Genomic DNA, 14,287 nt, shown 5'->3' with positions numbered 1-14,287 from the left:
TGGGATGTTGTTATAATGAAATTTGACAGGAAGTAATGAAACAACTCATGTAACACACAAAAACTGTAATTCTGCTGTTGTTTTGCATGGCTGTTCCAAGGTCAAATTCAGAATTGCAGAAGAATCAAATAGACATTAAGTCCATTTGCTTTCAATTGTATATCCCTTTGCTCAGTTAGTAATTATTGATTAAAATTAGTCCTTTATTCAGATAGCATAATACTGATCTCTAATTATTTATTCTAGAATTATAAGTAAGATATAAGACCCCCATCCCCTCTTTAATTTTTTTCCCCAGAAAGTAACGTGTGTTCCTTTTAATAATTCGGTATTTATAACAAATAAAAAATGCATACTTTAACCAACATACACTACACACTGACACACAACAAACCTGTACAGTCCACTATCAACTGGTCAATACAAAGTCAGACAGTCAGAGACAAGCCAGAGTAAAAACAATATAAGTGTGTGCATGTAAATGAGTGACATTACCTATTGTGTCTAAAAAATATGTAAATAAGTGCAGAGCAAAGGCTAGGAGGAAATCTCTTTGAGAACTTTGTCCTCAACAGACTGAAAAGTTGGAGAATAAACTCAGCAGCTTCCAGATATCGAAGCTTGGCCTTGCAATCTGGAACATCTTCATCACAAACCGAAGCGTGGTCGGCCACCCTGTCACCTTTTAACTTGTCTGTTGAAACGTTAGGGAACTACAGTTTGTACACATTCACTATCGATCTATCACTTATGAGAACTAAGACTTGCTTACATTTATTTTTAGTGCTGTGCTGTACTTCTTTAACATTATCGCCTGTATTTGTATATGTGTGTGTGCGTGTGTTGTGTTTTGTCGGCAGAGGATCAACAAAATCTAGAACACCGACAGCGATGAAATGAATTAAGAAAATGAAATTCAAGACTATTCTCCACGCATTCATTGGATTAGCTTCAGAAAACACCACCGACAAGTGCTGTCTCCCCCGTTTCCAGCTGTGTAAAAACGTTCTCCATGTGCAAGTAATTTATTTTTCAAGGTGGATTTCAATTTTCTTTCGAGTGACCCAAAATGTCTTTCCAACCCCATCCATGTATCGCAGTGAGGAAATTATCTGACAGTTAATGAATCACAGCATGCCTGTGTGTGACTTATGATAATATCATTTTATTGAAGCAGTTGAGATATGTAACCGACTTTGTTGTCAAGTTTGTATGAAAGGTTAATTGCATGAAAGTGAGTTTATGAAATGCAGTAGTTTGCTGTGTCTCATTTAAGAATGTGAGGCCCCATCTTCAAACATGATGAATATGTGTTTGTGCACAAAAGAAACTTTTCAAGACTCATCAGTAAAATACAAAGAAAATTGGCGTGTTTTTTTGCAACCTTTCCTTTAAAAAAGAAGTAACCTGGACCTCATCTTACTGTACTAAATCTTTTGGCAAAAACCTGGAAAATCCTATGAAAATAATAGGGTGATATATAGTTATGTGCCTGGTATAATTTCCTAATGGCACAATAAGGCTCCAAAAATCAAAGCAGTAGCATTTCCTTGAAAAATAAAAATTCTCTTGAATTACGGATTTTCTTTCTTCGAAAAACCAAAATTGAAATGAATTTGTATAAACATAGCATGTAATAGACAAATGCCATGACACACAGGCCACAGAGCTCCATGGATGACTGCACTGAAAAATTCAACCAAAAATGCATCCAAAAGAGAGTGAAAAGTTCACAGCTAAAAAAAAAAAAAAGAAGTGTGGCGTGTCTGCAGAGAATTTTCAAAATATTGTCCAGATTTAGTTGTGCAGGGCTGTCACTATATTAAAGCCTATGATAAAGCTGGTGCACTTCTCTCACAGGGCAGAGGCCGAGCTGTGTCCTGTGTACATCTCAGTCTGTCTTTGATGAGCTCATGGAGTCAGGGTCATCTGGAAGCCATTTCTACTTGTGCTTTCTCCCTCGTCTCATTTTAATCTCTCAGCACAGGCCGCCCCCTCCCCTACACCTCCCCCGCCAACCCCCACCCCACCCCACCTCCCTGGGGAAGCTGAAGTTCAGTGACTGAGCTCTGCGCACGCCAGTCCGGCATGGCACGCAAACTCATCACCGTTCCGCTCCTCTTGCACGCAAAAAAAAAAACAAAAAAAAACCCTCCACAGGATTAGAAACAAATATCCGCATACGGTACATAATAGATGGCTCCTGTCCTGGGTGCCACATTACGTGAAGATCTATCACGCACACTGCACACAGTGAAGAGGGAAAGTGTCCAGTCGAGGAACGGCGTGGGAAAGACAAAGGAATGATCCCAATAATTTATTTGACAAATGACAGAAGAACTTAGTTTGTCTGCCGTGGCATGTGTGATGTGTGACATCTTAGTGATGCAAAATGCATTGTGCTACTTCATTGCTTCTGTTATTATTTTTGCAGAAATTTGAATTTGATCAAGGTGAGTGCACACATGCCAGATGAAATTGTTTTGTGCCATTTTGGAAGAACATTTCGATTTGAAATTTAATGTCTGGAGCCATTAATGTTTTTCCATTACTGTCTCCTTTTTTGATTAGTTGACTGTAAAAATTTGTGATGTGGGTGGTCATGGGTTTGAATCAAAGCCCTAACTTCTCTTTAACTACAGAGGTGCATTCAGTGCAGTATGTGTATGAAAATACTGAGCTGAAGCTAAAAATCATACTTTTGGGAAAGGGCCTGAATGCATGTTTTTATGCTTTAACCGAGGAGCTTAAATCATTCCAGGAGAGCACTGTCTTCGCTCTCATGTGGGCTGTTTGATACTGCCTACAGTGACCCATCTTTGGTCACAGCAGGTCTAACACAACAAAACTGTCAAAGGTAACCAGATTCCTTAGTTGTTGTTTTTTTTGTTTCATTTTAAATCCAAATCAGAGTGAACAAGACACTTTAGTTCACCCAGTGTTACATAAGACAGTCTCAGCTTCGCTGTGGCTTCTTTTCATTGTGGAGCAGCTTTTAAACAAGTCAAACCATTGGCATTTTGACAAATATACAAGCAAAGAATTGAATATCAATAATTCCGCCTTGTTTTGTGTGCCTGGGGTTCAATGTATTGTATGTGGTGAGATGCATGTAACACAATAGGCGCAGACCTTTGTTTTCTTACCATATCAAGAATGGATTAAGACCATAATTTAGTCTAAGTGTGGCTTTAGGCTGTTTCCAAGAATAACGATTTTTATCCTAAGTGCATTCTTCCTCAAACATGATTTTAACCATTCCGATGCTGGATTTAAACACCTAAATGATCAATTACTAAGACATTTGCAAATGACATATCCAACAGTAGCACATTTAAAAATAAATAAATAAATAAAAAGTGGCTAATTTGCCTATCATTGAGACAATTGTGACCACTTGGGGGCAGTGCCATGAGCTGCAAACAATACAGAACATTGATATTAGCATTTTACAGAGTAGTTATCATGAAAATGTATTATGATATTACGTCATAATTAGCTTTAGTTTGAAGCCGTTTCTCTCCCCACCTGATACTGAAACTGCCTGTTTACGCTCCTTGCTTTGTTCTGTTCTCTTAAAACTCCAGAGGGAAATATTAGGCCCTTGAGTCAAATAATGCTCCACCAGCTCATTGCCATTTTTACCCGCCTGGTTTTTGGTGCTGGGCAGGTGAGGTACACTGTGTTTATCAGAGCTTCTCTGGTGAAAATGGTTCCCTGCTGTGGCCAGAAATGAGTTCAGTGACAGCAATGAAACTAAACCAAAAAAGTAGTTACAAAGCAGAAACAATGAGCTAAAAGTCACTAAAATGATCCGAAGAGTTGCATGAGAAATTTTCTGACAGCAACAGATTTGAATTACACTAATTGGAGCGATTGTAAATATTATAAGTAACACTTCCACTTTCCTTTGTTTTCAGCTTGGGTGTCACAGGCTAATTAGAGATTCAACAAAACAGGCCTCAAATTGATCTCTTTTCACACATGTGACCAGTCAGCCACAAGTCCAGCCAGAATCATCTCACTGAGGCAAACTGTGTCTTTGTTTGTCTTTTCTCCAGCTTTATACAGACAAAAAATCTCTTCTTCTGTCTTTTTCTCTTTCTTCGTATTGTGGTCTGGCAAGAGAAAACGTTTTCATTTCAAACATCACCATCTCTAAGTAGCAATGTCTGGTGGTTACTTCCTGGCTGTCTGACATGGCACTGGCCCAGAAGATGTTTTTGTTGGTTTGTTTACTGGTTTGTCTGGGTCGTTTTTGGCTGTAGCTTGTTTTTGTTTTTTTTTTCTTGGCTCACCTTTGGTCTCTCGAGAAGAAAACAAAACAAAACTTAAGCCTCACTCAAATTTCTTCATTCCCTCTGCTCTTCACTTCCCAAAGAACCAGCGGCTCCCCTGCGGCCTGTTGGACCCCTGGCTTTCCTCTCCCTGCCCCTCCACCGCAACCAAACCCCTACCCCCTTTCCTCTTCCTTCCTCCCTGTCAGTGCTGTGCGTGACAGTAGCTCACTGAGAAGTGGAAATGAGACTAGTAAACAATGATTAGCTCCAGAGCCGGCGCAGCCTTGTCTACCATTGGTCCTGTCTCCACACAGCGAGTGCCCACCCGCTAGCACATGACAAGCAGAGGCATATAGATCCCCCCTCAGCCACAAAAAATTACACACAACCGACCCACCTCCTCCGCCACCCTCGCCCAGAGTCAATGCCAGGTCAGGGCCAACCTTTCACAGTTAGGTCAAAAAGGTTAATGGCAGGCAGGCACAGCAGCCACATGCAAGATGCACACATGCCAAAAAAACACACAAACAACAAACAAACAAAAAAAGCCCCCCACAACCACCCACCCACCCAGCATCCAGCCACCCCCTCCCCAGCCACAAACCTGGCTCTAATTAGTATGATGGGGATGCGAGTTGCCACATGTGTATAAGGAGCAGACTCAGGCGAAGAGGAGGAGGAGGAGGAGGAGAAGTGGGAGGAGAGGTGGTTGTGTTGTTGGAGGTGAAGGGTGGGGGTTGGGATTCCCCCCTATAGGAACAGAGGATAGAGGAAACAGTCATCCCAAGTGCAGGCAGTCTATTTGAAGACACTGCTATGTCTCTGGTTAACCAAGGAATCATTCGAGAGGCTTCGGTGCTCAGCCACACCAAATTTCTCAAGACAAACAGCTCTCAGGCAGAACTGATCCTGCAAAACTCTCCTTATCTGTAAAGGGCTGACTAAGTACCAACACTGTGAAACAATGACACACAAATATAATAATTAGTTTGACGTAAGTTACCTTACTGTTTCTTTTCCTGTTCCATTCTAGGATGTGCCAATTAGGCCTGTTTTGTAAAAACAGCTCAATAAACGAACAGTGTTTTGAGTATATGTGATTGTGAAAGTCCAACAGACAGATTATTTTCTATTTGACTGATTAATAATTCTTCTGCCTCATTATCTAGTTTATTTTGGTGAAACATTGCGCCCAAGTTTAATTTTCACTCTGTCATAGTGAAAATGATGCTTACATGCATTATATGTGTTGTAAAAGTAATTTAAATCATGTTCACCCTCCTGCTCCTTCTCCTCCAGCCTGCTTTCATACTAATAATGACTGTGACTGTGTGCCAGGAGAGCATCTGTCCCTCTGATTTAGGAAATGTTTTAGAGCCCTCACTTAGCATCATTACTTCTGTGCAAAAATAAACTTGGTGGAAAAACAAGAAACAGATCTTGCCCGCAAAGGGAAGGGAAATGATTTTGCCTTGAGAAATCACTTTGAACGGAGAACTTAGAGAATCAATATCACAATCTACTGTTATATTTTAGAAAGCATTATTACACCCATAGTGTTATTTTATTTTTATTTCTATATCAATAAAAATTAATTTATATGGGAAATATGTGCAGGTGATACCACACAATTAAATTTTACAATCCTACTATTATTATTATGTTTCTTTTAAACTCATACTGTATACACCAAATATCTGAGAAAAAGCTGTGGGGCCTTTTTTAAAAAATCAGTTTCTCAATTTTAACAATAAAAGCATATATTTGATTTGAAGGGCCAAAGAGTCAGACGAGATGAAAGTACAATCAAGTGTCCGTTTAAAATTTTCAAGAGAAAAAAATTAATTCTGAAAATCACCACTTCCAACTGTCTTCACAGTTAAGACATAAAACCAGTAAAACTATTTTAAGGTGCACTCAACTTTCAGACAGACCATAAATACAGAGTCATAATAAAACTAATTATTACAGGTTACAGGTACCGGCTGAAAAGCGAAAGAGTAGTTTATATTTTAAATTGACATCGCCTATAAATTGAGTCTAGAGTTGGACAAACCGTGTGCAAAGTGTGTGTGCGCCCGCTGAGTCCTCTGCAGCCGCAAAATAAATCATGTCAGAGAGACGCATTTTAAAACGTGCAAACTCTGAAAGTCCCCCAATTAGTAAAACAAATTGGCTCCACACGTTCCCCCTTGAATCGGTCACCAGTTGCTCTAAATCGCTTTTTCTTTTCTTTTTTTTTTTCTGCAGCGAGAACGACGGGTCGATTCAGCCGCGCGTTCACGTGTTCCCCTCCGGTGCCCGCTAACGAGTGCGCGCCTCAGACAGCGAGCGACAGCGGGCAGATAGTGTGGTGGGGTCTGCGGGGCTACCACAATGGGAGGAGTATGGAAGGCATCCTCAGCCCTGCCCACCAACTGCAAAACATATAAGAAGCTGGAGTTGAGCAAAAAGCAGACACTTAAGCCTTAAATCTTGATGAACTGACGAAAGACGAAAGACAAAAAAAAGAAAAAAAACAAAAAAACAAAAAAAACAACTTCACCTTAACTCATTTCATTGATAAGTTATTTCAGGTTTTCATCATTATGACCTCACTGGCTTTGACTGACGTATCTGATATGGATACACGAGAGCTTTATTAGCTTTATTGATTTTTGTTTTCGTTTTTGCTTTTTTAACAGGCATACAACCACTGAGCTGAAGATTTTGTTTTCTTTTTTCTTTTTTCTTTTTTTTGGGAAGAGGTGTGCTGAAAAGTTTGTCCTGATGGCACTGGACACAGAGTTTGGTGTGAAGGGCAGCAGCATCATCAGGGAATGGAGTGGACAGGTCCAGCCTGCTCTGGTTGCCTCCTTTATCTTCCTCTTCTGCCTGGAAGCCTGTCTGTGGGTCAGGAACCTCAGGCTCAAGAGAAGACTGCCGGGACCCTTCGCCTGGCCCGTGGTGGGCAACGCCATGCAGCTGGGCCAGATGCCTCACATCACCTTTGCTAAGCTTGCCAAAAAATATGGCAATGTGTATCAGATACGACTTGGCTGCAGCGATATTGTGGTTCTCAATGGGGACAGGGCAATACGTCAGGCTCTGATAGAGCACAGCACAGAGTTTGCAGGCAGACCAAACTTTGTCTCTTTCCAGATGATTTCTGGAGGCAGGAGTGTGACATTTACTAGTTACAGCAAACAGTGGAAAGCACACAGGAAAATTGCCCAGTCAAGCCTCAGAGCCTTCTCCTCTGCAAACAGTCAGACCAAAAAAGCCTTTGAGCAAAACATTACAGCTGAGGTCATGGAACTGGTACAGGTATTTTTACGCCGCAGCACCAATCGACTGTATTTTTACCCAGCTCATGAATTTACAGTGGCTGCCGCTAATATCATGTGTGCACTCTGCTTTGGGAAACGATACGGACATGATGATCTAGAGTTCAGGAACCTGTTAAAAAGGCTGAACAAGTTTGGCGAGACAGTAGGGGCAGGTAGCCTGGTAGATGTCATGCCATGGCTTCAGTCTTTTCCCAATCCAGTCCGTAGTGTTTATGAAAACTTCAAAAACATCAATGAGGAGTTTTTTGCCTTTGTTAAAGATAAAGTGGCACAGCACAGAGAGTCCTATAGCCCTGATGTGACCCGCGACATGAGTGACGCCATCATCAATGTGATTGAGCATGGAAAAAACAGTGGACTGACCAAAGAGTTTGTTGAAGCAACAATGACAGATCTAATCGGAGCAGGTCAAGATACAATATCAACTTTCATGCAGTGGATCATCCTGCTCCTAGTCAAATACCCAGACATCCAAATCAAAATTCAGGAGCTCATTGACAAAGTGATGGGCCCAGACAGGCTGCCATCGATTGAGGACAGAAGCAGCCTGGCATACTTGGACGCCTTCATCTATGAAACGATGCGCTTCACCAGCTTTGTCCCTGTCACCATTCCACACTCCACAACCTCAGATGTCACTATTGAAGGTCTTCACATCCCCAAAGACACGGTGGTCTTCATCAATCAGTGGTCTGTCAACCACGACCCTCTAAAGTGGAAGGACCCTCACATTTTTGACCCCACACGGTTCCTTGATGAAAATGGGGCCCTTAATAAAGACACCACCAACAATGTGATGATTTTTTCAACTGGTAAGAGACGCTGCATTGGCAACCAAATTGCCATGGTAGAGGTGTTTTTATTCACAGCTGTGCTGCTGCACCAGTGCAGCTTTGAGAGCGATCCCTCTGAGCCTGTTACTCTTGACTGCTCCTACGGGCTCACACTGAAGCCCCAGAGATTCTGTGTCACCGCCAAGCTCAGGGGAAAGCTGCTTGGCTTAGTTTCCCCAGCATGAACCACATGTCTCAAGACTGTGACTTCAGGCCAGCAAACACTTTTTCACCAATGACATTTAACAGTGAGTATCAGCATATCTGCACTCAATCCTGTTGTATGATGCTCCTATTTAATTATGATATTTAATGGCTCTCTATCATGGTCTGTATTTGTATTATTGTTGCTGCAGGGCTGAGAATATGATTTCAGAGATGTAACGTTTGCTGCAGGTAGAAGTGGAGCTTTCATACTTGACTAGATTTTTTACATAATCATTTAAATCTGATTTTTGGGTTTGTTTTACATCCACCATTGAGCATGTACATGTATGTTGTGTCCAGAAATTAAATAACATCTCCTGTCAATTTAAACTAAAGGACTGTATGAAATGCTTGAGAATGTTATCACTTGATGATTTATGATTCTAAATTGTAATATGTAAGAATATATTTAACCTTTGCCATGTAAATCAGTTACAGTATTTTTTTTTTTAATATAATTTCATATTTCAGGTATGACAATAAATGTAATGACATTTTATGTATTTCACCATCTACTGTACTCCAATCACACGAACACATTAAACCAAGAGTGTTGAATGAAGGAGGGAAAAAGGAGGAAGTCTTTCATCAATGAGTATCTTCAGAGTCTTAAGAATAAAGACGAGACTTTTCTTTGGACTGTGAATTCTTCACAAGCTTCATGTATTCAGGGTTCACTTTCACTGTATAAGCACTGCAGCTACCCCATGCCAAACCCAAGTCTCACTAACTCAAACAAAACACTTTCAGTTTTTGCTTTTTAATCATGCGGCTTTCTCAGAAATATGTTTGTTTACAAAGTAGCGTCTTCAAAGCCACATGGAAGTCACTGAACACTCTTTAAGTTTCTGTCTTCAGGATTTGATGCAATCACGTCTTAGGGGTGAATATCTCTTTCTGTGTCAAGGTAACCCAGGTGGTTTTGAATGTTAAAGCATCAATTATAAAGCCTATTCTGTATCAATGTGTTGGATTTATATGATGGAAAAATAAGCTATATCTGAATTGAATAAAGTGAATGATTTATGTATAAAGTGTCCAATTTTATTAAAAGTGCACAGCACATCTCTAGCTTCTCAGCACTCAGATACGTGCCTCCAGTGTGACAGTGGGGAACACCATTATTTAGAGGTCTGTCATTACGCATTGTTCTAAAAATAGAAACCTCTGGAATACTTGGCTTGGCTGAATATCACAAAAACCAAAGCTAATCCTTTTTTAAGTTCGTCTTTTTGTTCCAAAAGTACCCACATAATCAGATTTGCAGCCAGAGTCCTCAGTTATGAAACTTTTTTAAAACTATTTCAACACAGCAACAAATCTAACAGCGACATTATCTCAGTGACTTCTCTTTAAAGTGTTATTACGCCAACAATGCTGTGTGAGGGTTTTTTTTATGGAGCATAATAAATCGCGCTGTTTGTATCTGTTCAGTGTTTACATCTTGAAACCCACAGCTTTCATGGTGATATCCCAGAGCCTTTTCCCTGTATGGTTATAATTAACAGCTGGGCTGCAAATTATAGAAACCAAATCACGTTTAAAATGGTCATGGAAAGTCCATAGGAAAAATGCAAACAACAAAATCATCTAATCCCAGAGGGAGGAAAAAACAATCAACTCCAGCTCATTGTCCATTACCTACAATATATGCTACCACTTTAAAATTCCATCCGTTTGATCATATTGTTTTCAACACTAACACATTTATAATATATATAATATATCGATAGATTCAAAATGTCATATGTTTTAATAGTCTGTGACAAATATCTTCAGGGGCAACACATGGTATGTGGAGTTGTTAATCTTGAAAAATTGTATATATATAATTAATAAATGTATTTATTATTATTATTATTATTTTGGCAATAAGGCCTGTAAAGTAGCTGTACTACTTTTCCAACAAGGAAGTTGCAAAAAAGAGGGCTGAGAGGGAATAGGACTAAGGTCTGCAGGCTGTGGTCAAAATGGGAGGGGAGAAATAATAAAAAACCTGAGTCGCTGACCCCTCCCACCATGGAGATACATATAAGCGAAGTGTTAAGGCTTGAATCTGCCTTCCTCTAAAGTGGTCATCTGAAGACATCCACTGCTAAGAGCTCTAACTGATCGAGCCCTTCCCACTAGCTTCTATGGAGGAGTGAGCAAGTAAAAGGTGAAGAAAACGTCAAGTGTTCCAAGTTGAATATATTTAAGATTGTTAAGAGAAGACACTTGGTTTTCCATTTTAAGGGAAAATTTTCTTTGGCTGCCGTGGATAATTGACAACCTATAGGACAGCACAATGACTCCGGTAGATGCAGAGTTTGGTGTGAAGGGCAGCAGCATCATCAGGGAATGGAGTGGACAGGTCCAGCCTGCTCTGGTTGCCTCCTTTATCTTCCTCTTCTGCCTGGAAGCCTGTCTGTGGGTCAGGAACCTCAGGCTCAAGAGAAGACTGCCGGGACCCTTCGCCTGGCCCGTGGTGGGCAACGCCATGCAGCTGGGCCAGATGCCTCACATCACCTTTGCTAAGCTTGCCAAAAAATATGGCAATGTGTATCAGATACGACTTGGCTGCAGCGATATTGTGGTTCTCAATGGGGACAGGGCAATACGTCAGGCTCTGATAGAGCACGGCACAGAGTTTGCAGGCAGACCAAACTTTGTCTCTTTCCAGGCTGTCTCAGGGGGGAAAAGTATGACTTTCACCAATTACAGCAAACAGTGGAAGATGCACAGGAAAATTGCTCAATCAACGATCAGAGCATTCTCATCTGCCAACAGCCAGACCAAAAGAGCTTTTGAGCAACAGATTGTGGCTGAAGCCACAGAGCTGGTTGAGATTTTCCTTGAACTCAGTTCTCAGGGCCAGTATTTCAACCCTGCTCATGAACTGACAGTAGCTGCAGCTAATGTAATTTGCGCCTTGTGCTTTGGGAAACGTTATGGACATGATGATGTTGAATTTAGAGCTTTGTTAGAGAGGGTGCATCAGTTTGGTGAGACAGTTGGGGCTGGTAGCTTGGTAGATGTAATGCCATGGCTTCAGTCTTTCCCTAATCCAATCCGCAGTGTCTTCAAAAACTTCAAAGATCTGAATGAAGAGTTCTTTGGGTTTGTCCAGAACAAAGTGGAGGAGCATAGAGACACATTTGATCCAGATGTGACCAGGGACATGAGTGATGCGATTATTGGTGTCATTGACAAAGCTGGCACTGACAAAGGACTCACCAAAGGCCACACAGAGGGAACAGTGTCAGATCTGATTGGAGCAGGTCTTGACACTGTCTCCACAGCTCTTCACTGGCTCGTCCTTCTTCTAGCTAAACATCCTGAAATTCAAACCAAGCTCCATAAGCTCATAGACAAGGTGGTAGGCCCAGACAGGCTGCCTTCAGCTGAGGACAGAGGCAGCCTGGCATACCTGGACGCCTTTATCTATGAAACAATGCGCTACACTAGCTTCGTCCCCATCACCATCCCCCACTCCACAACCTCAGATGTCATTGTTGATGGACTCCACATACCCAAGGACACAGTGGTCTTCATCAATCAGTGGTCTGTTAATCATGACCCCCTGAAGTGGAAGGATCCACATGTCTTTGAGCCTTCACGCTTCTTGGATGAAAATGGCTTCCTAGATAAGGATCTCACCATCAATGTTATGATTTTCTCAGCAGGGAAGAGAAGATGTATCGGGGACAACATTGCCAAAATTGAGATATTTCTGTTCTTTGCAATCCTACTCCATCAGTGCAGCTTCGAGAAATGCCCCAATGAGGACCTGTCTTTAAACTGCTCATATGGTTTAACACTGAAGCCTTTAGATTACAAGATCACGGCCAAACTCAGGGGGAAGCTATTTAAAGGCAAATAAAAAGATGTTCTGCAGTTAAAGATCAGCAACCCAATATGAGGTATGTTCTCTAAAATAAATATTTATGACCTGAATCACAGAATATTTTATCCGATGGGTTTTAATCAAGCAAACAACAAATTTCTTACTTCTACTGACATTCCAAATTGTGACGATACATCTACTTCATTTAGTTATGAATCTCTCTGTGTTAAAAATATGCATTGTCATATTTGGCATTAGGGAACCAATTGCATCATAGCTGAGCTCAGAGGCAGTTTTGTTACTTAACTTTGAAAAAGAAGAAAAAACACTGATAAAACGTAAAATATATCTGTACTCCATCATCAGCTTTGATGTGGTAACTCAAAGCCACAATTCATAATAACCTTTAAGTAGGCATAGCCATTAAGTTGAGGGTGTTTCATGGCTTCTCTCCTAAATGGCAATTGGAACTGGTGCTGAATACATTTCTGTGCTTCTTTTCATTGACAGAGAGAAATCACAGACAAGCTGTGTGGTCTCAACTGGATAATTATTCACCCTGGCACTTTCATTTATCTTCATATGTACTGAACTTCTTTACATTTGAGCTCAATACAATTACAGCGCATGGCCTCAACATTCATGTACTCCTAAAGCCTAGATTACGTATAATACTGTTGTACTTAGTAGCCCATGTCACATGTAAGATATGGCTAGGAGTCAGTGATTCAACTGTCTTAGTTATGTAGCGCACATAATACATCAATATGCGATTCATAAGGTAAACCACATATGGTAAGAAATAAGATGTGTCAAAAGGCTAAATGTTTTCAAAAGGACCTTCTCTGATATAATCAATACTCTAATGTATAACTAAATCGTTGGATGTTCAATAAAAATTTTTGCACTAATTTATAACTGAATCTGTGGTATGTATTCGCCAAAGGGTTGAGAATTGTAGAGGGCAGAGAGGTCAAACAGATAATTATAGATCATGATGTCTGGTCTCAGTGTTTGTTGTGAAAGATTAATGATTGTACAGGCACTGCATGCTCTCATTCTCCACGCCTTACAAGCAGGCTGTGACTCAGTACATAAATACAGACAGCAGTGAGCAGCCGCAAGCTGAGTCCATCAATATTTAACTTGGGCCACAAGGTACTTTTGACTGCTGTGTCACTTTCAGATTCAGTCGCTCTTACATCTTTTAAACTGACAATATATCAAAGAAAACAACTGAATCTCAAGAGACTAGACATCAAAAACATTATAGTTTTAATTATTATGGTGCACTGCAAATTATGTTAACAAGGCATGGGAGAAAAAAAATGTAACCTTGAGGTGAGGCAATCATCTTAACAAACACTGAATTACAGGGCGGGGGGGGTTGTATACACCAGGTTGTATTCCAGTAAACAACATTTGTGAACACATTTTGTACTATATGCGTGCACCATTTCCCTTGTGTGGCTTTAGTTTCTAACGACTGTTACTGTTTTTAGTGCAGTTTGTATATGTGACGTGCAAAAAGAGCACTGCTGATTCAGCCTTCATGAAGCTTTTTTAGCCACAGTGGAAAGAAAATATGAATATTCACTTTAGTAGTGTGCTTGGGTATAGCTAGTTACTCAAACTCATTACGTTAATAAAAATCCTTTAAAATACATAATTTTCAGACATCTTTGACTTAGCCATAGTTGTTGACCCCCTTAAGTCTAGAAATGGTTTCATATAATTTGAGTCCAAAGGGGCAAATACAAATGAGTAAATAAGAGGGACTATTTTTTTTTGGCAAATACGTTTACAATTTAC

General features: G+C 40.5%; 2 protein-coding genes across 3 annotated transcripts; both read left to right on the top strand.

Moving 5' to 3' along the window:
- The first annotated feature begins 7,009 nt into the window (after positions 1–7,009).
- On the top strand, positions 7,010–13,778 carry LOC115035641 (cytochrome P450 1B1-like). 2 transcript variants are annotated; one of them, XM_029493571.1, is made up of 2 exons: positions 7,010–7,071; positions 10,962–13,778. In XM_029493571.1, exons 1-2 carry the CDS (start codon positions 7,050–7,052, stop codon positions 12,509–12,511), a joined length of 1,572 nt encoding a protein of 523 aa, XP_029349431.1. In that variant the 5' UTR covers positions 7,010–7,049; the 3' UTR covers positions 12,512–13,778. The 2 variants fall into 2 exon arrangements, with proteins under 2 accessions (XP_029349431.1, XP_029349430.1); XM_029493570.1 differs by lacking the exon at positions 7,010–7,071 and having other exon boundaries at positions 10,937–12,551; positions 12,986–13,778.
- On the top strand, positions 7,014–9,679 carry LOC115035639 (cytochrome P450 1B1). Its single transcript, XM_075353353.1, has one exon. The coding sequence runs from the start codon at positions 7,050–7,052 to the stop codon at positions 8,625–8,627; it is 1,578 nt and encodes a 525-aa protein (XP_075209468.1). The 5' UTR covers positions 7,014–7,049; the 3' UTR covers positions 8,628–9,679.
- Positions 13,779–14,287: the final 509 nt, after the last annotated feature.

Source organism: Echeneis naucrates, chromosome 22, assembly GCF_900963305.1.
Source record: "Echeneis naucrates chromosome 22, fEcheNa1.1, whole genome shotgun sequence".
Lineage (NCBI taxonomy): Eukaryota > Metazoa > Chordata > Actinopteri > Carangiformes > Echeneidae > Echeneis > Echeneis naucrates.
This window is presented reverse-complemented; position numbering and strand designations above follow the sequence as displayed.

Coding starts and splice junctions, on each gene's coding strand:
- LOC115035639 (XM_075353353.1), top strand. CDS start 7,050: ATGGCACTGGACACAGAGTTTGGTGTGAAGGGCAGCAGCATCATCAGG.
- LOC115035641 (XM_029493570.1), top strand. CDS start 10,937: ATGACTCCGGTAGATGCAGAGTTTGGTGTGAAGGGCAGCAGCATCATC.